General features: G+C 44.4%; 1 protein-coding gene across 3 annotated transcripts in view; it reads right to left on the bottom strand.

Moving 5' to 3' along the window:
• ARID3B (AT-rich interaction domain 3B) overlaps window positions 1-24,607 on the bottom strand; it is a 262,404-nt gene that overhangs the window by 28,865 nt on the left and 208,932 nt on the right. For all 3 annotated transcript variants that reach the window (XM_069222119.1, XM_069222120.1, XM_069222121.1), the window contains exon 8: window positions 3,093-3,182. In XM_069222119.1, coding sequence (XP_069078220.1) covers window positions 3,093-3,182 — 90 coding nt within the window. The remainder of the gene's footprint in view (window positions 1-3,092; window positions 3,183-24,607) is intronic.

Genomic DNA, 24,607 nt, shown 5'->3' with positions numbered 1-24,607 from the left:
AAAGGCATGTGATGTTCACGGACCACAACACAAGGCTGACAAAAGAAAACATCTTCCCAAGTGAGTCAAACCTTTTGGATTCACTGTGTGGGTGAGCAGAAGGAAACGTAGCATGTGCGGTGGATGCTTTGACCACCAAGCTCTGAGAGGTGGGGTCAAGATATTTGGGTTCCCAGGTGCGGGCAATGGCGGCGGGCAATCATCCTGTTCACAAGTGTCCCTGTGCTGGGTTTGGACCAGGTACCCAGTAGGACATGAGTGAGGCCATCACTGAACCAGAGCAGGGGTTCTGAGGAGGAAGCTTCCGGTCGCAGCACCTCTGTCAAGAGTTTATTCTTGATGGCTACTGATGGCAGTTAAAGGTCCAGGACCTCAGCTAACCTCCTCACCACCACAGCATGTGAACCTCCTTCCTCCTTCTTAACCACGGTAAGGGGGGAGAAAGCATGCCAGTATCTGGAGAAGTGTCTAGTCTGCTGCCCTTACCCAAGACTTCACGCCAGTCCATTTCTTCATGGGGCTGGTATTCTAAAGGGCCCAGTGACCTAGTCCATAGGAAAAGGGCTCCTGGAAAGTCAGGGAAGGGCGATGTCTGCCCAGGTTCTACAGAACGAGGCCTAGAGCGTCAACACTCTCTTGTCGGCCAACGGATAAGGAAAAGCCAAAACTGAATTAGACTTCTGGAATTTTTTTCTTGTGCCCTGACTTACTCAATCGTCCAGAGAGCTTGGAGTGGGACAACAATGACTTTGGACTGCGCAACCGGTCCCGGGACCTTTCTCTTGAAAGGGACCTCGACTTGCAGAGTCAAGCCCCTGGCCGCCATCAGCTTTAGGGCCCGCTCCCTCAAAACCTTCGGATGCACAGCACAGTACTCAAACCACGACATTGACTCATGGTAGCGCTACAAACATCAAAGACAAAAAGTGCAAAACCGTCAAGGACAATGCCAGATGACAGAATCTGCTGGGCTTTAATCCTGTCTTCCTAGAAGACATCCTGAACACACCAGGAGTGAAATTTTAAAAAGACTCAACAGAAAGTTACCAACAAAAAAAAAAAAAAAAAAAAAAAAAAAAAGCCACTCAAAAAGTGATTGAGAAGTGACTCTTCGGAACATCGTTTAGCTGGCGTGGAAAGTATAGAACCAACATTGGTGGGGACCCACGTCGCCTCATCCGGCATGGACAAAGCGTAGCAGATGGACACCACACCACTGACCTGCATGCAGGGGTATTTGCTCACAAACATCTTACGGATCCAGTGCCTCGGGAAAATTCAAAGGTAAGGAACCTGCAGCGAGAAGTCTATCAGATTTAATGTTGCCATGTCCCTACTGTGACAAGGTCCTAAAAGCTAATTTCACTTTGTCAAGCCTGGCAGTCCTATACAGACAGATAAAAATGTTAATACTATATCAAGGGAATGGGATCAGTTAGAAAGACAATTAAATAACTATATTTAATAGTTATTTAAAAATCTAATTTAAAGGTGAAGTCAGATTTCTCGTAAATTGGAAGTAAAAGTAACTTCTAAACGTTAAGAAAGTTACCCTTTCCCTATCTGAACTGTCACAAGGCCAATTAGCATGAACCTATATTAGCTCTCAGTCTCTGCTCAGCCTTGTATAGGTGTAAAATGCCTCCTGGTAGCAAACAATAGGCTGACATGAATGGTCAGAGAGGACTATTCTAAGCTCAACAGAACATGCAGATGAATGCTGTGTGCCTTCTTTTAACAGCAGTGTCAAATCCTGCTTGACCAGTCTGTAGAGCCACATGTAACACTTGGGATACACTTGAAGGAGAACAGGAAGCCAAGAATTTTTTGGGCTTCCTATCAGGTTGCAGAAGGACTATGTTTTTGTCCTACAACACATCTGTCATTGAAGCAGGCACTGTACTCATAACAAAATCTGTTTTTTTTCTTTTCGCTAGAGTGGGAAGAAACTAGAATTACTGTAGTACACTAGGATAACGATAGAACACTCCCCATTCACACTCCCAGCCTCAGAGCCTTTTTTAGTGTGGCGGAATACTTTCGCCATCTTGACAATGCCCTGACACATGGCATGTTGGGCCTTTCTGCAGTTAAGACAAACAGTAACTACTGAAAAAGTAGGTAGGGCTGGCCCCAGCAACTTTTACCCCATTGGTTAGGGAATGCCCAGGAGTCACCCCACCCAATTGCTGGTGACAATTGTAGCTATAAATGAAATAAAACAAAAGACTGACACATCATGGCTGTGGACTTGAGAAAATTTGCAGGCTTCCCAATACATGGCTGTTCTGCTTCATATACCTTCTTTCCCATTCCTTGCCTTCCTGTGTTTGGCTTAAACATCAGATGAATATGTCTAAGACACTATTCGCACCTTCGCAAATCCACCTTGCATGCCTGTACTTCTTGAACAAATACACAAGTGACTTAGGAATTTGATAACCAACAAGTTTATTCATAATCCATAGATAAGATGGAGTACTGTTTACCAAGGATGAATCAAACACGGTTATAGCCCCAATTTTCTTTTCTTTCAGTCTCACCAACTATGCTAAAAGGATTACTCCTTGTACGGACTGCTATAAGCTGCTAATGCTAGTTAAAGAACACCACCTTTTATGATGAATTTACCCTACAAAACATATTCAAATTCACAATCTTAATTGTGATAGATTAATACTAATAGTTAATATATTGTTATGTACTGTTCTTTAAATGTATTGATGGCATTCACAGACCTCCATGAATCAAAGTGGCAGATTAACCCTTGGCTAAGTGGGACTGGGTAGGTCAGCCTCCCACCCCCCCTTGAAAACAAAATGAACAGATTATCTACACTGCCTTTGAAGGGCTCTTCACAGAAAAACTCCAAGTTGACATAACTAATATCTTAAGAAACTGGAAAGGGATCTTTCAGCTGCCCTCAACATCTGGCAATATTACTTCATCGGGAAATTGTTTGAGAAGCAGGCTTATATATTATTTCCTTCAGGAAGTAAAATTGTGATATTTGGATTTCACATGTCTGTCTCAGCCTTTACTCTGACTCCGGTTACAAAGCATCACTTATATTCATACACTTTTTCACTTACCTGTGTACATTGTGCCATTGATTTCAATGGACATATTGATGCTTCCAATGCTGCTAGATGGCAAGTTCCCTGTTTCGGGTTTGTCGTCAACTGGTAAAGAAATGTTAGAAGACACATCACAATGACGGACACATGCAAAACAGCTTAGTATGCAAAAGACATAACCACTTGGATGCCAACATGTTAAAGCTTATGCAAAACTTGGTGGTGGATAAAAACAAAGTATTTTAATTATTTTACTCTACTTTCAGAATTGGTACAAATATATTTGCAATGGTTTTTAAATAACGGACATTAAAAAGTGTATACAGTAAAAGAGAGCCAGTCTGTTAGATGAGCATCAACTAGCTTACCATACATACAAATTGTTAATTGTAGATTTCCCATATTAAGGAGTACATCACCTTTCCATATCTGTGGAGGGCGGGAGAATGTTTACTACAATGTTCTTAGCGGTTTCATGGGAATGACACAGAATCCTTAGTGCAAAACAACCATCTTCTGTTTATAAATTAAGATGAACTGAAATTATGTGGTTTAAAAAAACATTACATAAATGAAATGGTCAACGACAAGGATGATGATTTGATTGAATCGTTTGGTTGATTGAATGGTCACTGAGTAAACTGCTAGATGACAACTGTAGTTACAAAGGCGTTTGCAGCTTTTTTCTTTTAAGCACAAGCGCATTAGAAGGTGTGGTTATCAAGGAGTGCCCCAAATTTTTTTTGCTGATCAGGGTTAAGTCAGAGCTTTTTACCTTTGAAGATGGACAATGTACTTCCCCTCTTGATCTGTATTCCTCTTGTCCCAATCGCTCCCAGGCAGAAATCTAGGAGTACTAATCAACTCAAATCTGGAGTATTTTATCTGCTCAGACTCAATACTAGGAAAATCTGTTGCAATCTTCAGCTTGAAACACCAGAATCCCTAAACAGCACATCAGTATTCACTGTTTATTACAATAGTCAGTTGACAGACCATCAAAATATGCTTTAGCTGAAAATGACAAATCTCAATTTGCCATATAGATACCACTGAATGCTAGTTCAACATCAGAGGTATCGTTTCTAAATGTACTAAATAATGGAATCGCTATAATTTGGGTAGTGGCTGCCAGCCCTATGCCATGTTTTTTTCCCACTCTTAAAGAGTTAAGAAGCGGGGTGTGTCTAGGACGCCACCTAAGAGGGCCACCTGACTGTAGAGCTCCGTGCCACCTCTGAATTTCAGGAGGCTTTTCTCGAATGTTGCCGATTCAATGGATCGCCCCAAGACATGAACATCGGATGAAATGATGCCAGCAAGGGCTTATTGTTTTTAAAAGTGCGTTCAAGGTATTTCTGACCTTAAAAATCGCAGTTTTGTTGCCTGAGTGACTCCGGACGTCACTGCGTTTTTTATTTTTATTTTTCTGTTACTTCATGTTTGTCTTTTTCATTATTTAACACTGACATTCATGGTCCTTCATTTTTTCTTGTTATTTTTTTTTTAAAAACATTTTTTACATTTATAATGGATATTTAAAGGATGGACACTTATTTCTCCGATTTTTCTTGGATTTACACTTTGCATTTTTGGATGAATGATTATTTTTGGTGAACTCTGGCATGTTCTCTTAGAACTGAATCGGGGTCTTGTTGGTTTGTCTTTTACATCATTCGCTTCAAATGTTTCATCAATATTTGACATTTATGGGGGAAAAAACAAGAAATTGTTGCAACATACTAACGCTCCCTCGAATGTTCTCTTGGGTTTGGATCACCCTTGTATGATTCCTTTAATGGAGGCTTCAATTTCTCCTGCTGACATAGCTCAAGTGAATTCTCCTCGTCCAACGACTTCTACGCTTCTACCCTCGAAGTCATCATTATCGTCTTTGGCAAATAAAAGACAAACATGATCCGCCTTTCCCTCCGAAGTCCAGATCTCCGGTTTCTCTAGACAATATACTGGAGGAAATCAAGGCCATACGGCATTTATTGAGGAAACGAATGCTCAAATTCAAAATCTGGATGATAAATGGTCCTCTATGGAGTCTAGGATGTTTTTGGTGGAACACTATGTCAGCTCTTTGCAGAAATCCGCTTCTCGAATTGCATCTCTAGAGAAAGATGTCTCAGCGTTGAAGAAACATGCTGAAGAGCCTGAGAATAGAAATAGGCGCAATAACTTACGTTTATATGGTCTTCCAGAGAACATTGAAGGTGGAGATTCAGTTTCTTTCGTAGCCTCTTTTCTACCAAAACTATTGGATCTACCTTAAACTTCTACTTTGAATATTCAGCGAGCTGATCAGTTGGGCCCCCGTCTCACTGCTTCCTCAGCCCCAACACAACCTCAGGTGTGATCATTTTATTTCTGAAGTTCACTGATCTTTTACAAGTTTTAAATGCTGCCAAAAAAAAAAAAGCAACTTATATGGTATGGAGCGAAATTATTTTTGACCCAAGATGTGTCTTTTGCCACTGCTAAACATAGAAAGGAATTTCTTGATCTTTGTCTTGCGGTCTTTAGGTGCAAGATATGGTTTGTTTCATCCTTGCACTTTCAAAGTTACTTTCCAGAATAACACATCCTCTTTTGAAGATCCTGCAGATCTCAGAAAATTAATCCATTCCCATTCAACAGACTTGATGGTCATTGCGGGCCCCTGAACTTCAAGATGACTTGATTGTTGATTCTAATTGTCTTTATTCTTGATCAATATGTTTTTGAGTAATACGTATTAATGTTTATTGCCGATTCAACCATATGCCTTTATTCTCTTTAGAGAACATCATGGTCTCTCATGTCTTCGTGTCCCGTATGCTCCCATGTGAAGTTCTGTGTGGCCCGTACTTCATGTTGGTCATACTGTTTCTTGTGTGTTATCACTCCCCATTTCCTTCTTGTTTCCTATAAGGTACGCTGTCCAGTCGTCATTGACATGTACTATCATCTCTCATTGTATTTGATTCCCTTTTCTTCCCTTCTTCTCTTTATTTTTTTCCTGTATTCTTCTCTTTTTCTTTTCTTCTTTTTCATATTCCTGCAAGTTTGTCTTCACTTACAATTTTTGCATTTTTGAAGGTCGTGTAGTTTTAACTATATTCCCTGTCAATTACATTCAGAGTAATATCCTGGAATGTGAAAGGATTTGTTAATCCTGTGAAAAGACAGAGAATCTTAGCTCACCTTGCCTCTTATAATCCAGATTTAGTGCTTTTGCAAGAGACTCATTTTACAGCAAAGGAGGCATTAAAACTCCAACTAAATAGGGTAGGATCAGTTTTGGTTTCTCCCACCTCTAAGAAAAATGGAGTAGTAGTTCTATGTCACAAAAAGTTGAATTGTATTGTTGTGTCTCGAGAAAATAATTCAGAAGTCAGATGGTTGTGTGTAAAATTACTTATAAATGACATTCAGTTAACTGTTCTCAATGTATATGTCCCAACTCAACCAGATCTTTTGTTCTGGCTTAACATGGCTAAGAAAAGTCTTCAACATAAAGATGAGTTATTTATTTTAGGTGGTGATTGTAATCAGATCATGGACCTTTTTATGGACCGAAGGTCTCAAATTTGTTTTCTTCTAAATAAGTCTCATAAGCAATTCCACTCCACCATTTCCCAGAATTATTTAGCTGATGCGTGGAGATTATGTAATTCCACTGTTGAAGAGTATTCATTTTATTTCCCCCCATATGGTTGTCTCTCTCGCCTAGATTATATTTTTCTTAGCAACTCAGTAACACAGAACCTTATCTCCGCCTCTATTAAACCTAAAGCCATATCTGACCATGCTCCTGTTGTTGCCGATTTAGATCAACTGATCAAGCTTCCTCCGTATTTTTATGTGTAAGTGCCCGTTATTATGATGGTCTCAATAGATCAGGAAAACATTTAGCCAATTATTTGAAAATAAGTAAGGAGCACTCTTTTATTGAATCTATTCAATCATCAGATGGGAGACTTATTTAAAGAGGGTGACATTTTAACTCAATTCACGAAATTCTACAAAAATGTATACACTTCAGAACATCCCATTCATTCTACTTCTATTAATTCCTATCTTAATTCTGTTACTCCTCCTTCCCAGCCTTTATTGAATTTTTCATCTTCTTGAAGCGGATTTATCAATTACAGAATTACTCAAAGCCCTTAAATTGATGAAAAAAGGGAAGTCACCTGGCCCAGATGGGTTTTCTGTAGAATTGTATCTACATTTTTCCAATCGTTTGATGCCTAAACTTTCACAACTCTTTAAAAAAAAATTCCTTACTGGCAAGGCTGGTGGTACTTTTCAGGATGCTACTATCTTGCCTAATACATAAAGATGGACGAGATCCTACACAATGTAAGAACTATCGCCCTAAATCTCTTGTTAATGTAGATTATAATTTTTTTGCCAAATTACTAGCCCTTCGTATTGAATCCTTTTTGGCCAAACTAACTGGTAAATTAACTTCAGGGGGGGCGTGTCCAAGATGGCGGCGCGCTAGGACTTGCCCGTCCGAGCTCCGCCGCCCTGGCCCGAAAAACTGCTGTTTGGCCCGGCGGGGGGGACGCCTGGAGGCCCCCCCTGAAGTGAGAAGCACCCCTGTGGGCTTTGTGCTGCCCAGCGAGGGCTCGGAGGTGAGCCGCGCTGCTCCAGTGGTGAGAGCAGCGGCCGGCCCGACACTCGATCAGCCTTCTGAGCTCGGCGGTGGAGGGACCGAGGGCCTGGAGGGCTCGGTTTGGGCCCGAGAGCGGCGGGACCGCGGCGGGGGCTTTGAACCCAGGACGCTCAAGCGCTTTGGGCGCGGGGGCGCCTCCGCATGCAAGACTCGATCGGGGGCTGGAGATTGGTGCCCCCCACCCTGGCGCCCATACCCGGGGTGGAATAGAAGACTGAGGCCTCGAGTGAAGACGGGGGGATCCGCCGCTTTGCCCCAATACTGCGGCACTCACTCACCGGGAGTTCAAGTAAGTGTGGGCCCGTACATACGGAGGTAGAGGCGGTTGGAGCGGAGCTTTGCAGGCGGTGGCTGCCAGGTGCTGGATCCAGATGCGGTCCCTGACACGGTGGCATTTGGTGATCTGTCAGACGGAGATTCTGGAGAGAACTGGGGGACTGATCCGGCGAACCGAGACTAGGCCGGTGTGCCATGGCGACGTCTAAATCCAAGCGTGAGCGCTCAGTGAGAGAAATGCTGACAGGTGCCCGCTTGACATCGGGGGTATGGCTGACGACTCACCTGCGGCGAAACCCCTGGAGGGTCGGGTGGAGACGGACCCAGATGAAGGTTCACCCGTTACGAAGGGCTTTTTGACCTCCCTGTTTGATTCGCTTCAGAGCAACATCCAAGAGCTGCGTAGGGACATATCTCAGGAGGTGAAGGAGTTGCGAGGAGAGGTTACCGCCTTGGTAGAGCGAGCCTCGCAGCTGGAAGACCGTGAGATCCCCTGAGGCGAAGAAGTGGCGGGCCTGCAACAGGAGGTAGTTTGCCTACGAGAGCAGCAGGATCTTCTCCAGATAGCGGTCGAGGATTTGGAAAACCGCTTGAGGAGAGAAAATATTCGCATCAGAGGGGCTCCGGTGGGTGCTGAAAAGGAGGGCATTGGGGACTATGTGGCGGGCCTGTTTTGCTCTCTGCTTGGCCCTGACAAGACACAAGAGGTAGTCCTGGATAGAGTTCATCATGTCGGCCGCGCTGGTGACCCTGGAGACCGCCCTCCGGATCTCCTAGCCTGTCTCCATAACTTTGTTCTTAAAGAAAAGATCCTACAGCGGGCTCGCAATCTTCAGCAGGTATTTTTTCAAGGGCATGAACTCCAACTATTTCACACCCTCTCAGTGCGGACTCTGCAGAGGCGGAGAGAATTTAGACCGATCACGGATCACTTGCGAGCGTACAATGTGTCCTATTCTTGGGGCCACCTGTTCTGCCTGGTCTTCCGCTGGGAGCAGCAGCTCCGGCAGGTGAAATCCGTTTTGGAAGCAAGCCGTATCTTGGGTCTGGAGGATATAGGCCAAGAGGCGAGCAAGAAGGCGACCCTGCCTGTGGAGGGTCCTCCGCGCTGGTGGCGGAAGGAGAAAAGAAGGAAGTTGCAACGCCCAACGGACTCGGAGCTGAGGTCTGAGAGGGAATCTGTTTTGAACAGCGTGGCAGCCGGAACTTCAGCTTAGGGAAGGGGGGTGGGGTGCCCCGGATTGCTTTGGGCCTTGCTGCTAACGGCATGTTGACCGTCTAAGAGGGTCGGGCGGTGGGGGCGATGGACCTGGTTATAAAACATGGCTGGATCTAATGCCCCGTGGAGACTTTACCTTGCGAAGATGGACGTTCGAAGACTTCTGTGTTCTATGCACCTGTTTTGCGCATTAGTTGAATGTTGTTGGGTTTCCCTGCAATACTGGCTTTTTGTAGAGCTATTCTCAGGCCCTGGTGTTATAGGTGGTCTAGATCTTGATACGGGGGTGGTCCTCTTGCGTGCTACTTTCCTTCTTGCATGTTTCCCTCATTATAGGATATGATTATTAAATGTACAAGCTTGAATGTCCGGGTGCTCAATAACCCTACCAAGAGGCTAGCCATCCTGTCTGCCTTAGAGAGATCGGGAGTCATTTATGCCTCCTGCAGGAGACACACCTTGTCTCAAAAGATACTTATCGTATGTGCTCTAAGTGGTTCCCCAGGCAGTTCTGGTCTTCATCACCATCAACGCATGCAGGGGTGGCGATACTTCTAGCGCGCTCATTCCCTGGGGAAGTGATATCAAAACTGCATGAGGTTCCAGGGAGGCTTCTAGCCATGAGATTGAGATTGTGGGGTTTATCCTTCACTACTGCTTCCCTATATGCGCCTAACTCCCAGGAGGAAATCTTTCTAAAACAGACTTTGTCCCGCTGCTGCAATCCCCTGACGGTGCTATCCTGGTGGGGGGCGATTTTAACCTGGTCATGGACGGGGACCTGGACCGTTCAGGTCACTGGTATGGGCAGACAGGGTCTATGACGGTGGCTGGTCGTCAGTGGCTGAGTAAGTGTGGCCTGGTGGATGTGTGGAGGAGTGCACACCCCATGTTAAGGGATTATTCCTTTTATTCGGCAGCGACTAAAACATACGATAGGTTGGACCTTTTTCTTGGCCTCGCAAGAGCTTCTTCATAGGATAGGGAGTCAGAAATTGAGCCGCAAGCCCTGTCAGATCACTCCCCGGTTACAGTTGAGATTCACATGAATATGGAGCGCGTAGGCGCATCAGGGTGGGGATTTAGGGACTCGATGCTTCAGAATGGTGCAACGTTAGAGGCGATTTGAAGGGCAATAATAGACTATCTCAGCTTTAACGACGATGGGACAACAAGCATTGCGACGCTGTGGGAGGCACTGAAGGCTGTATTGAGGGGTGAGGTGATGTCGCTGTCTGCTAGGGATAAAAAGGCAAAGAGACGACTAAGAGAGGATTTAGAACAGCGAGTGAGGGTGTTGGAGCATTTACATAAGCACACCGGTGCACCGAGAATATGGCGAGAGCTTGAGAAAGTGAGGAAGCAGCAGAGGAGGTTGGACTGGGACAGGGCAGAGTATGCGGGAGTCCGCCTCAAACATAAGTACTATGCGGGAAGTAATTAATGTGGGAAGCTACTGGCACATAGGTTGAGAGTGCAGCGCGCGGCTTCAATTATAAAACTGGTTCGCTCTCTGTGGGAAGTTGGCTCTGTATGCACTATTTCAAAGTAAGAAATAGCATGCACAGAGTCCAAGGGTTCCCCTTAGAGGTAAGATAGTGGCAAAAAGAGATAATTCTAATGCTCTATTTTGTGGTAGTGTGGTTGAGCAGTAGGCTTATCAGAGGGTAGTGTTAAGCATTTGTTGTACACACACAGGCAATAAATGGGGAACACACACTCAAAGACAATTCCAGGCCAATAGGTTTTTATATAGAAAAATATATTTTCTTAGTTTATTTTAAGAACCACAGGTTCAAGATTTACAATCAATACTTCAAATGAAAGGTACTTCACTTAGGTATCATAGGAACTTTGAATCAGCAAAATAGCTTGTACAGTTTTGGCAAAAATGGCAATAAGCTATTTTAAAACTAGACACACCGCAATTTTCAACAGTTCCTGGGGGAGGTAAGTGTTTGTTAGTTTTGTAGGTAAGTAAACCACCTACAGGGTTCAAAGTTGGGTCCAAGGTAGCCCACCGTTGGGGGTTCAGGGCAACCCCAAAGTTACCACACCAGCAGCTCAGGGCCGGTCAGGTGCAGAGGTCAAAGTGGTGCCCAAAACGCATAGGTTTCAATGGAGAAGGGGGTGCCCCGGTTCCAGTCTGCCAGCAGGTAAGTACCCGCGTCTTCGGAGGGCAGACCAGGGGGGTTTTGTAGGGAACGGGGGGGACAAGTCAGCACAAAAAAGTACAACCTCAGCGGCACGGGTGCAGTGTGCAAACAGGTGTCGGGTTTGCAATGTAGTTCAATGGGAGACTCAGGGGTCTCTTCAGCGATGCAGACAGGCAAGGGGGGGGGGGCTCCTCGGGGTAGCCACCTCCTGGGCATGGGAGAGGGCCACTTGGGGGTCTCTTCTGCACTGGAGGTCGGATCCTTCAAGTCCTGGGGGCTGCGGGTGCAGTGTCTTCACCAGGCGTCGGGTTCTTTGAAGCAGGCAGTTGTGGTCAGGGGACCCTCTGGATTCCCTCTGCAGGCGTCGCTGTGGGGGCTCAGGGGGGTCAACTCTGGCTACTCACGGGCTTGCAGTCGCCGGGGAGTCCTCCCTGTAGTGTTTTCTCCACAAGTCGAGCCGGGGGCGTCGAGTGCAAAGTCTCACGCTTCCGGCAGGAAACGTGTGTTCTTTAAAAGTTGCTTCTTTGTTGCAAAGATGTTTCTTCTTTGGAGCAGAGCCGCTGTCCTCTGGAGTTCTTGGTCCTTTTAGATGCAGGGTAGTCCTCTGAGGCTTCAGAGGTCGCTGGACCCTGTGGAACACGTCGCTGTTGCAGTTTTTCTTGAAGCGGGGAGACAGGCCGGTAGAGCTGGGGCCAAAGCAGTTGGTGTCTCCGTCTTCTCTGCAGGGATTTCAGGTCAGCAGTCCTTCTTCGTCTTAGGTTGCAGGAATCTAGTTACCTAGGATCTGGGGGCCCATAAATACTCGATTTAGGGGTGTGTTTAGGTCTGGGGATTAGTAGCCAATGGCTACTAGCCCTGAGGATGGCTACACCCTCTTTGTGCTTCCTCCCTGAGGGGAGCGGGGAACATCCCTAATCCTACTGGGCGAATCCTCCATCTGCAAGATGGAGGATTTCTAAAAGTCAGTCACCTCAGCTCAGGACACCTTAGGGGCTGTCCTGACTGGCCAGTGACTCTTCCTTGTTTTTCTCATTATCTCCTCCGGCCTTGCCGCCAAAAGTGGGGCCATGGCTGGAGGGGGCGGGCAACTCCACTAGCTGGAGTGCCCTGGGGTGCTGTAACAAAGGGGGTGAGCCTTTGAGGCTCACAGCCAGATGTTACAGTTCCTGCAGAGGGAGGTGAGAAGCACCTCCACCCAGTACAGGCTTTGTTACTAGCCACAGAGTGACAAAGGCACTCTCCCCATGTGGCCAGCAACATGTCTGGTGTGTGCCAGGCTGCTAAAACTAGTCAGCCCACACTGGTAGTCGGTTAAGGTTTCAGGGGGCACCTCTAAGATGCCCTCTGGGGTGTATTTCACAATAAAATGCACACTGGTTTCAGTGTGCATTTATTGTGCTGAGAAGTTTGATGCCAAACTTCCCAGTTTTCAGTGTAGCCATTATGGTGCTGTGGAGTTCGTGCATGACAGACTCCCAGACCATATACTCTTATGGCTACCCTGCACTAACAATGTCTAAGGTTTTGCTTAGACACTGTAGGGGCATAGTGCTCATGCACTTATGCCCTCACCTATGGTATAGTGCACCCTGCCTTAGGGCTGTAAGGCCTGCTAAAGGGGTGACTTATCTATGCCTATAGGCAGTGTGAGGATGGCATGGCACCCTGAGGGGAGTGCCATGTCGACTTAGTCATTTTCTCCCCACCAGCACACACAAGCTGGCAAGCAGTGTGTCTGTGCTGAATGAGGGGTCTCCAGGGTGGCATAAGACATGCTGCAGCCCTTAGAGACCTTCCCTGGCATCAGGGCCCTTGGTACCAGGGGTACCAGTTACAAGGGACTTACCTGGGTGCCAGGGTGTGCCAATTGTGGAAACAAAGGTACAGGTTAGGGAAAGAACACTGGTGCTGGGACCTGGTTAGCAGGCCTCAGCACACTTTTAAATCATAACTTGGCATCAGCAAAGGCAAAAAGTCAGGGGGTAACCATGCCAAGGAGGCATTTCCTTACACTCTCCCTCTGGAGCGGAAGCGCATACGATCGACCAAATAGCGGAGGCCTTTGCGGAATTCTATCGGGGACTATATGGGGTTGAGGAGCCTGGTAGATCAACTCCCGAGTCCTTCTTTGAGGGTATAGCAATTACTCCCTTGACTGAGAGGGAGGCGACTTCGCTAGATCAACCTATAAGGTAGAAGAGGTTACATCAGCAATTGAGCGGTTGCAGACTGGAAAGTCACCTGCCCGATGGTTTCTCTGTGCTTTTTTATAAGTCCTTCTGTATGGAACGTGTACCCATTTTAGTGCGACTCTTTAACTCCTTTCGATGCACGGGGGCTCTCACGCCTAGCATGTTAGATGATACTATCGTGGTTATCCCGAAGCCGGGGAAGAACCCCGAGGAATGCGCCTCATATAGGCCGATCTCCCTCTTGAATATTGATGCCAAATTATTCACTGGCATTCTGGCACATCGTCTCAACTATTATATGCCAGGGCTTGTGGACCCTGACCAGGCGGGATTTATACCGCATAGGCAGTGTAGTGATAATACCAAGCGACTGCTTCATCTATTGGATAAAACTGAACGCTCGCATAGGGAGGCGCTCTTCCTATCTATTGATGCTGAAAAGGCGTTCGATAGGGTTCATTGGCCATACCTGTTCAAGGTGCTAGAGCGTTTCGGGCTGGGCCCGGGTTTTATGGCATGGATTCGCTGCATCTATCAGGCGCCCCGGGCGGCGGTCCGAGTTAACGGGACCCTCTCTTTACCATTCTCAGTTCAAAGAGGGACCCGGCAGGGGTGCCTGCTTTCGCCCCTCTTGTTCGCGCTATATATGGAACCTATGGCGCAGAGGCTCTGGGACGACCCTCAGATTACGGGGTGAAGTTCGGGGGAGATGAGCATATCATTATATGCGGGTGACATCATTCTTACTTTGGCGGAACCTGCGACCTCACTGCCGGTATTAATGGGTGTATTAGAGGAATTTGGACGGGTCTCGGGATTCCAGATAAACATGCTAAAGTCGCAGGCTATGGGCAAGTTTATCAGTGCTGAGCATGAAAAGGATCTGAAGGCCCGATTCCACTTTATATGGTCTTCCTCGGAGCTTCCGTACTTGGGGGTCGAGCTGGGCTCCACGGTCGCCCGTACGGCGACGCTGAACTACACGAAACTAACCCGGGAGACTCAGCGTGATTTAGAGACATGGGGGAGACTTAAACTGTCTTGGTTGGGCAGGGTGGCGGCAGTTAAGATGACCACCCTACCACATATACTGTATGTGTTTCAGGCACTTCCGGTAGAGCCCCAGCCGTGAACGATATGCTCTTCTGCGGGGGGAGGTCAGTTCGCCTAAGACTAAGGGCCAACTGAGGTGGGAGAGGGAATTGGAGAGAGAGCTCTCAGACGAGGAGTGGGAGAGTATTTTCTACAGGGCACACCACACAGGTTACAATGCAGCAGGTACAGAGACAGCCTATAAACTGGCCTCCTCTTGGTACTACACCCCAGCAAGGATTCATGTTTGGGATCCCGCCAAATCTAGCCTCTGTTGGAGGGGGTCTAGTGGAGGGGGGGTTACTTGTCCATTTATTATGGCACTGCCCTAAACTTCATCGGTACTGGGAGAACATAGTAGACATTATCAACAAGGCGTTTGATACTCAGATCTCTAGACTCCCTGCGTACATTTTGCTGGGCCTTCCCAACCCTTTCACTTTCCCCCTGAGATCATTGAAGGGACGGCAGATGGCCTTAGCTTTAAATGAGTCACTACAGCTGTTGCTAACCGTGTGGGGGTCTGACCAGATCCCGACAGTAATTTCATGGCTACATAAGCTCTGGTTTATCCTTGCTATGGAAAAGCTTACTTTGACTTCACAGCAGCGGGGTGGGGACTTTAAGGAACTTTGGCAACCATTCTTACAAATACTGTCTGGGGAGTTTTCAGAATTGACATGTCCGACTTACTTGAGGGTTCTGAACTTGAATTGAGTGATTGGGGGCAAACCTGCATTAGAGATGTATACAAAGGGCTAGGATTGTACTGTAACGGGGTCTGGGACCGTTTGTTTTTTGTACTGTATGCCAGCCGCAGGGGAACAAAGTTGAATTTTGTATTAAGGTTTTCTATCGCGGCGCATGGAATAAGCTTTCTATCAATGTAATTGTATTATTCTGTTGCGTTCCGTATGTGCTGTTTTATACTTGAAAAGCCAATAAACAGATTTGATCCATAAATTAACTTCAGATAATTCTCGTTTATTGTGTAATGTATTAAATAAAGCACCTTCTCTTTCATATTCTCTTGCAGCTATTTCTATAGATGCTGAAAAAGCCTTTGACAGAGTAAGCTGGTCTTTTTCACTCAAGATTTTGAAATGGTATGGCTTTGGACCCAAAATTCTCTCTTATTTCCTTGCTTTACACAGATCCTCAGGCTGCAGTATTAACAGTTGTGTATCTCACTACGTTTCCTTGCAACAAGGGGTTCGTCAAGGGTGTCCTTTATCACCTCTTTTTTTTTTTTTAGCCTTTGAACCTTTTCTCTCTTGTATCCATGAAAACGCCTTTATATCAGGTTTTCAGCAGGGTGATAAACATTTACAACTATCTACTTATGCAGATGAAATTCTTCTTTTCCCTTCTAATCCGGATATTTATATACCTGCTTTACTTAAAGAACTTTCAAGTTTTTTATCTGTCTCTGGTTTTAAAATTAATTCAGAGATGACCGAAATTATGCCCCTTACAAAATGTTATACTAAGCATTCCTTTGACTCCACTGGGTTTCATTGGTATAAAACTAAAATTAAATATTTGGGCATTTGGTTTACTAACTCCGTTGTAGAATCTGTTAAAATAAATATGAAGGATAGAATTGACAAACTATTTTCCTCCTGGATTCCTCTATATTTATTGTGGTGGGATTCCATAAAAATTATGATCCTATTGTTGTATACATTTTATCTATGACCCCAGTTCATATACTAGATATTTACTTTTAAAAATTGACCCATTTCTCTCCAAATTCCTCTGGAGTAAGAAAAAATCTTGAATTTCTTTTACTTCTTAAAAAAAGTTAAGGATAGTGGAGGAGTGAACCTTCCAGATTGTCGGACTTATCATAAAGCTTTTTGTTTGAAACAGGCTACCAAATGGGTTTCTACAGCTCCCTCTCTTTTTACTCCATGGTGGCTTGACATTAAACCAGCATTACTTGCACCTTTCTCTAGTAAAGAAATTTTAATATTTTCTTCAAAAAATAACAATTTCCTCATCCCTTTTTAAACATACGTGCTGTTTATCGAGTCCTTATCAAAGAAAAATCTCATCTAGAGTCACTTTTTTCAATCGCCACTTTGGTATAATAAACTCATAACTATTAATAATAGACCCTTATATTGGAAATCTGGGAGAACTAGGGGAATTATCTGGGCTTAAGATGTTTTTGATGGCCTCAATCCTCGTTCCTTTCTTCAATTCAAAGTGATTTTTGCCCTGAATCATTTTTACACAAATGCTTAATCCTTATGAAGGCAGTTTTGGACATATTCTGTTCGCTCCCATTAGAGTCCATACCTCTTTCCCCCTTCGCCCCAGATTCACTTTTACATCTGTTATCTCTCAACTCTAAAGCATCTTTTATATACAAATATTTTCGATCAACTGATCCTTTTCATCCTAAAGCCAAAGTAGAACTTTCTTAGGAAGCTGATTTTGGGTTGTGATTGGACCATTCTTTTCTGGAACAAAATATGGTCCAGAATCTTTACAATTTCAAGATAAACCTTTACCACTTAATATATGTTTGTTCTTCATCATTGGCTATATCATACACCAACATCTCTAGCCAAAATTAGTATCACGTCTAGTCCTGCCTGTTTACTCGAAAGGTGATTTGCTTCATATCCTTTTTTTATGTCCCCCCCTACTGCCATTTTTGGGCAAAAAGTCTGGCCCAAACTGTTATTTTTGGGAATAAAATGCCCCATGTCAATTATCTCAATTTATTTTTAGGTAGTCTTTCAGATCAAATTGAATTACATGGCAATGACAAAGGATTTTATGTTGGCCTTAGCTTTTCAACAAATTACAATTAACTGGAAATCCTCCTCTAGCATATCCTTTGCAGCTTGGTGGAATAATGTTTGCCATTATCATTGTTTAGATACTATTTTTGCTTCTGTTTGTAGACCTCTGGTGAATAGGGATTTGTATTGGACCACATTAATGAACTTTCTCAATAATAACGTTAAACAATGTGATCAATCCATAAGGTCTGAGAATTTTAAACCAAAGTAATCTATTTATTTATCTCTGTTCTTTTCTCAGTAACATGGTTCTGGTTTTTCTCATTATGCTTATATATTATTATATCTACCTACCTGATCTTCGAATGTTGAACTGCCTTCCCCCTTTTATGTCCTTCCTTCTCCCTTTAATTATTAAATTGTAAACAGCTTTTCTTTATATATTGCTTATTAGCTTTGTACTGTTACTATTTCCTGTGTTGATTGAATTTTGTTGGATTTTTTTATCACATAATAAAGCTGATTAAACTAAAAGAGTTAAGCAATTTTGCAGGCCACGATCTATTAAAAGAAAATTTACATGCAACTACATTTTTCCAGTGATGGCATCTTTCATGTATTCACATATTTTAATAATTCTCAGTCCTCGAAGTGGGAGCCTAAAGTAACATGCAACAGCAGTGCAGAAGAACTACTAGCCATAAAAAAGCAAACAATCATCAATTCAGTGGCACATCCAACTCCTTGAAAATGACTCAACAATAAGCCAATAATGTAGAAGTGCTCTGAAGTCTAATCCCTGCAGAACCAACATACTGTACATTTCAAAGAACATGCGAGCAGAACTACAGAATAGGAAACTGGGGAGTAAGGAGGGTTGCATGTAAATCCATGAAAAATACCAATGCTGGACAAACCTTTCTTTCCTCAGCACAGATATTTCTTGGATTTATATTCTTGAATCAAATTAGCAAGCTGTATAAACAATGAGAAAGTATTGAGAGAAGAAGCTTGCCTTGTCATAAAAGTTTAAAAGTACTGCTTGTACCACAGCAGAGTCCTTCACTGATTCAGAGTCAAAACAGTAGTGCAGCATGAAAACTACTCCTACTGGTAAGTAACCACTTTGCAGCATTGGCTAAAATAAGAAAAGGTTAACAAACAAGTGCTGTAGTACCTTCTGTCCCACCTGTTTTTCTTTGTTCATTTGAATGTCCACACAATGTTTTGCAAAGGTGTGTGCTGATGCTCATGTTGCTGCTGCACAGATTGTGTCAATGGGGATGCTTGCCAAGAACGCCAGTGTTGCACCCTTTTTCCTAGATGAGCGGGCTTTGGGGTGTGTGGGCAGTGTCATCCCCACCCTGCAATAGCAAATCTGAATTGTTTCTACTATCCATCTTGAGCTTGTTCCCTTGGTTACTGGAGAACCCTGGCTTGCCCTGGCAAAGGAGGTAAAAAAACTGGTTTCATTTGCAAAATTCTTTTGTTTCTTGCCGATAGTACATTAAAGCTCTCCTTACATCCAACATGTGTATGGCTCTTTCAATTTGCGTTTTAGGTTCTTTGAAGAACGTTAGTAGCTGTTTGCTTTGGTTGACGTGAAAGTGGCAAAAACTATGGGCTGGTTCTGAGTACCACCTTATCCTTATGTATTTGTAGGAGTGGGTCTTGTATTTTTAGTGCTTGAAGCTCACTCACTCTCTGGTGTGATGTGAGTGCAATCAGAAAGGCTGTCTTAAGAGGATTGATTTGAGATCTTTTTTGTGCATAGGTTCAAAAGGTTCTGCCACTAACTGCGTTAACAAGGTGTTCAAGTCCCACAAGTGTGCCGGAAACGATCTTGGTGTTGCAACTCGTTTAGAACCCTCCAAGAACCTCTTCATCACAGGGAGGTGAAAAAGCTGTTATCAGAAGTGCCCCTGGTGCAGGCTACAATTGCTGCAAGGTGTACCTTTAACAATGCATAGGTTAGCCTGCAATCTAGCAGGTGAGTGAGGTATGCTAATACTGTTTCCTGTTCTGTCCTTGTTTCCATTTTTGTGTTATCTGAGCACCAGTGAACGTATCTGCACAATTTTGCAATTGTGCTTGCTTTTCTTGCCTCTCATAGGATTTCCATTGTTCTGGGCAGCAGCTGAATATGTCTGAATTCTAGATAATCAGGAGCCAGGCTGCTAGCTGAGTGATATACTCTCTACTCTTCCATTGTTAGCAGATGGTGTTCTGCTTGGATTGTGATCATTTGTCCTCTGGACGTCTCTTGAAGGTCCAAATACCAGGTCCATCTGGCCCACTGTAGGGCTATGAGGATGAGCCTGTCCCTGGGTGTCTGGCTTTGTCTAGGACCTTTGGCATCAGGGGAATAGGAAGAAAAGCATATGCAGATCTCCCTGACTAGTTTATTGACAGGGCATTCCCTTCTGATTGGTGATGTGAAAAGCCTGAGGCAGTGTTGGCATTTTGCGTTTTTTGCTGTTGCGAAAAAGTCTATTTTAGTCTCACCCAGACAGTGTAAATTGTCTCTAGTATTTGTTGTTTTAGCTCCCATTCTTGCGAGCTATCTTCCCGTATGCTTAAACTGTGTGCCTCCATGTTTTGTGTTCCTGGTAGGTGGACCGTTTGCAGTGTAAATTTCCTTGATATCACTCATTTCCATATTTCTTGGGCAAGTTTGCTCAGGGTGAATGATTTCGTGCCTCCTAATTTGCTGAGATAAAACATGGTTGCTTTGTTATCAGTTTGCATTAGTAAGATTAGACCTGTTAAGTGACACAGGAAAGCCATTAGGATTAGGAAAACTGTCTTCATTTCCAGGTAATTGATGTCTTTCAGTGGATTTATGCTGTTTTCTGTCTGTGTACTTTCAGGTTGTCTGTATGTGCTCCCAAACCCTTTTGGGATACATGCGTTGTAATGGTCACCGTTGGAGTTGGTGTTCTGAATGATCTACCTATGGTCACACTTATTGATCGCAACCATTGTATCTTTTTGTAGCTTTGCTGTGACAACCACTAGGTTCCCTCCCAACTCCCAGTGGCACGTGACCATTCGTTGCAGATCCATCCTTGGATGGGACGCATGCGTAATCTCCCAAATGTTATGAGTGTCATGCCCACGAGTTTCATCACAGTTCTCACTGTCAGAAACAGACTCCTCTGGAAATGTGAGTGTGCTTGGTTATTGCTTTTGGCCTCCTTAAGACTGGGCATGCTTGTGTTGTCCTGGAGTTTAGAGTTGCACCCAGGAACACCTTTTCCACTCCTTGTGGTTTATTGTGAAACCCAGACATTGTAGTGTGGGGATCACTGTTCTTTAGTATCCTTGTGGCATTTTTCTTTTGATTGTGCTTTTACTTATCAATTATCTACGTATGGGTAAACATGTATTCCTTGTCTCCTTAGGTGTGTTACTGCTGCAAGGCACTTTCTGAAGACCCTTGGGGATGAATTTATGCCAAATGGTAGCACTCTGAATTGGTAATGCACATTGTCCAATTCAAATCTAAGGTATTTTTTGTGCTTTAGGTTCATACATATGTGTAGATAAACATCCTTTAGATCTAAGGTGGCGATTTAGTCCCCTTTCCTTAGGAGTGGTATTACTCCTTGGAGTGTGGTCTTCTTGAATTGTTGTGTACGAATTAATTTGTTTCTGAATTATGACCAAGGTCTACGATTGGTTTCAGAGTTGGATCTTGTTTTGGGACCAGGACATTAGTTGAATAGTTTCCTTAGTCTGATTCCTCTGTTGGCACTGATTCTATGGCTCTCTTTTGTAAGAGTTCTTTGACTTCTTTCCTGAGCTGTATGATCTCTTGACTTCAAAACATTTGGTTTTTTTTTGGTGGTGCGGGGGTAATTTGTGGTGGTTCCTTGAGTAGTTCTATGCCGTACCCGTGACTTATTATGTTCAAAATCCAATAAACTGGGGGTGATTTTTTCCCACTCCTGTTGGTAATTGCCTATTCTGCCTCCCACCAGTGTTTTGTGCTGGCATGTACTGTCGTTCAAGTCACTTGCCTGTTGCTCCTCCACATCTTCCCCTTCCTAGTCCACGAAAAGACTGCCTTGCAGGATGTTGCCACTGCTGGTATGTAGTTTGTTGTGTGACATGTTGTGAGCTGCTCTGTAGCTGCTGATGCTGTTGGCTCGATATGAAGGGCGTTCTGCCTGCAGGCCTTCGGGATACGGTTCCTCCTCTCCTGAACTGCACTGCCCTCTTAGCCGTTTCATTGTCCTTCTACTGTTGGAGGGATTCATCCAGACTATGCTAACAAGGCATTACCTGTGAACAGCATATTAAGCAGGCTTGTACCTCCGGTCTGAACTCAAACTCTGAGGCACACATGTCTTCTTAGTATTGCTTTGGTGCACTTCTGCCTGCTGGCAGTGTCTGCTGTGTCTAAGGCTGACATAGGGCAGGTGTCAGAAATGTTCCTTCCCTCTTGCATCACTGACTGGGCTCTTTTCTTACACTCCTCTGGGAGGTGCTGCATGAGGGAATCCATTTTATCTCATTGTTGATGGCCATACCCATTCAAAAGGTCAGTGGAGTTAGAAATCCCCCATTGAGTTGCTGCTTCCCTTCTCTATTTTCTTAGCCATCAAGGCAAGTCTTTTGCTTTCCTTTTCAGGTGGTAGACCTGTGGTTGTGTGGGTGTTGTTGCTCTTCCTGGTAATTGACAATTATTGAGTCCGCAGGAGTATTCCCCTTGATGTATTTAGGTCACTGAGTAGAAGGTTTGTATTTTTCTACTCTGGGTGCTACCGTGCTTGCAATGGCTGGTTCCCGGAATGCCTCCTTCCCTTCATCCAATATGCTAGGAAGTACTGTTAGATATAAATTCCTTTTAGGTGAGGGCATTAAGGTTTCCAAGAGAAAATATGAATCTTTTTTTCCTCTTCTCACTGAACCAAATATCTCTCAGCAGCCCTTTTGATCAGGCTGTTGTAGAGGGACAAGTTGTGTGGTGGAGATGGCCTCAAAGGGTAGTTGTCCACCCCTCCTTCTGGGGACCCAACGTCGAGATTGTGCCATGATTTTTTGTCAGACCCTGTAGGGAGTTCAACCTCCTCATATTCGTAGAACTCTTCCTGCTACGCTTATGAGGTTCTGGTGTTGCTGAGGCCTCCAAGGCAGACTGTTTTCGGTCGACATCGAAAGCTGAGCAAAAATATGGAATTCCTTCAAGGAGTTTAACTCCTTCTTCCTTTGCAAGAGGGTGGCCATTTCGGCCACGAGCCCTCGGTTCTCTTGTGTTCGAACTCAAAAGCTTTCTGTTCTTCATAGGTGACAGCCTCTTCTTTGGCATCAATGGGTTTACAGTCTCCAAAACCTTGATCTCTTGCGCTCCCTCTCGAACGGATGGTTGCATTAAAGGTTTCAATGGTGTCTTGCCTCAATCAGTATCCCTGTGTGGCTCTTTGTTTAGGCTGACCTTTGGTCGACGAGTGTTTAAAAAGCTGAGGCTGCTTTTTGGGACCTGTTGTCCGAGGGTTTGGTATCTGAGCCTTTGGGCGGTTTATTTATCTTCGGCAGCTTCTTTTCGGCATCGTTAGACACCTTTTTCACCGCTTGATTTTTCTCGGCATCAGCCATGTTTGATTCTTCTCCATGAGTTGTCACAGCTTCCTCAATGTTTTCCTCATCGACAGAGGGCAGGCCGAGGTCCTTTAGCGAAGCCTGCATCCTTTGAGTTCTTTTCATGGTGGCGTAGTGCTCCAGCCTCTCTCATCAACGTACTTTTAAAGTCTTGAGTGCAAACGCAGCGCAGACCTTGCATACTTCATCCCTGTGATCTTTTGACAGACAATGACTGCAGACTCATGGGAGTTTCTTTGGGTGAACTTGTGGTGGTAGTTGGGGCAGAATTTAAAGGAAGTGTTTTCCATGACCCCTATCTGCCTTCATTCTCCCACCACGTGAATGGTGCTGGCAGGATCCCCGACTGGAGGTAAGAGAAGAAACCCCTTCTCTCTTGTTGTCGTCCCTCTCGCGATCTTCAGCAGTCAATTTGCCTGTAAAACTTCAATATATGGAAAAATCTTTCAGGGCTCCTCTGTTGTGCTTCCATCCGAAGCACAGTCCTATGTCACACAGGAGATGGACATACCACCAAGTTGTGGTCGATGACACCCACAGCAAAAAAAACATTTGTTTAAAAAAATATATAAACAAAAATCAAAAGACAACTCCGGACCTAACTACTAGATGGCAGAAAGCACAGCACGTGAATCCAGAACAAGATTAAAATGGGCTGTTTTCCATGACCCCTACATTGCTTCATTCTCCTGCCCCATGCAATGCCATCAGCGCCCCACACCGAGGGATGTGTTCGGTTCTCTCCTTGTAGTTGTTGATTTTGGCGCTAACTTCCTTAAAAACCCTTTCAAATTTCTTCTGATCTTTTTCGGCTTTGTCTCAAAAAACTTCAGAGCTCCTCCTTTGCTTCCAGACAGAGTGGGCAAAAAAAATAAAAAATCGAATCTGAAGATGGCTACTGCACACAGGAACTTCCGGGGGGCTGTCTGATGTCCACATAGGGTGGGACCAAGCACAAAATGGTGGTTGACGGCGCCCAAAAAGAAAAGAAAAAAGACAAGAAAAGAGAGAATTCCAGACCAAACTACTAGATGGTAGAATGATGCACAGCATGTGAATCCAGAAAAGGATTCATGCTGCAAAACAGAGTTCTAGCAGGTTTTGTTTAGTTCTTCGAGTCTACTGAGTCATGGGGCTGAGAGCTCCTGAAGGCTTACTTCCCAGTGTTTCAGAGAGGTATCTGTGGTTGTAAAGGAAAATACATGTCTGCAGGGTGAAGGGGAGACCTGTTGTGGTGTTTAGTTTGTCCAACCATGAAGAGACTGATCCAACCATGCCAGTACATTAACCTAGTCTTTGAAGGAGCCTTATGACTGCACCAGCTATGCTTCTCAACCTTCCTGCAGGAGTTTTATTTGTACAGACAGTATGAAATATTAAAAGGATTAAAAGGATGCACAAGCATATTATTCCCAACAGACTTTTATACACATTTTCCTCACCCACTGAAAGATCCAGACCTGTTTTGCGAGTTAAAAATGTACTCCTCTTTAGGGAAGGCTTGATGCTCCTGATGCCCAACATGACACCTAAGAATTATATTATGGTAGTCTGAGTCAGAGA

Source organism: Pleurodeles waltl, chromosome 3_1, assembly GCF_031143425.1.
Source record: "Pleurodeles waltl isolate 20211129_DDA chromosome 3_1, aPleWal1.hap1.20221129, whole genome shotgun sequence".
Classification (NCBI taxonomy): Eukaryota; Metazoa; Chordata; class Amphibia; order Caudata; family Salamandridae; genus Pleurodeles; species Pleurodeles waltl.
Note: the sequence above shows the minus strand (reverse complement) of the source record. Positions and strands in the feature narration are given on the sequence as shown.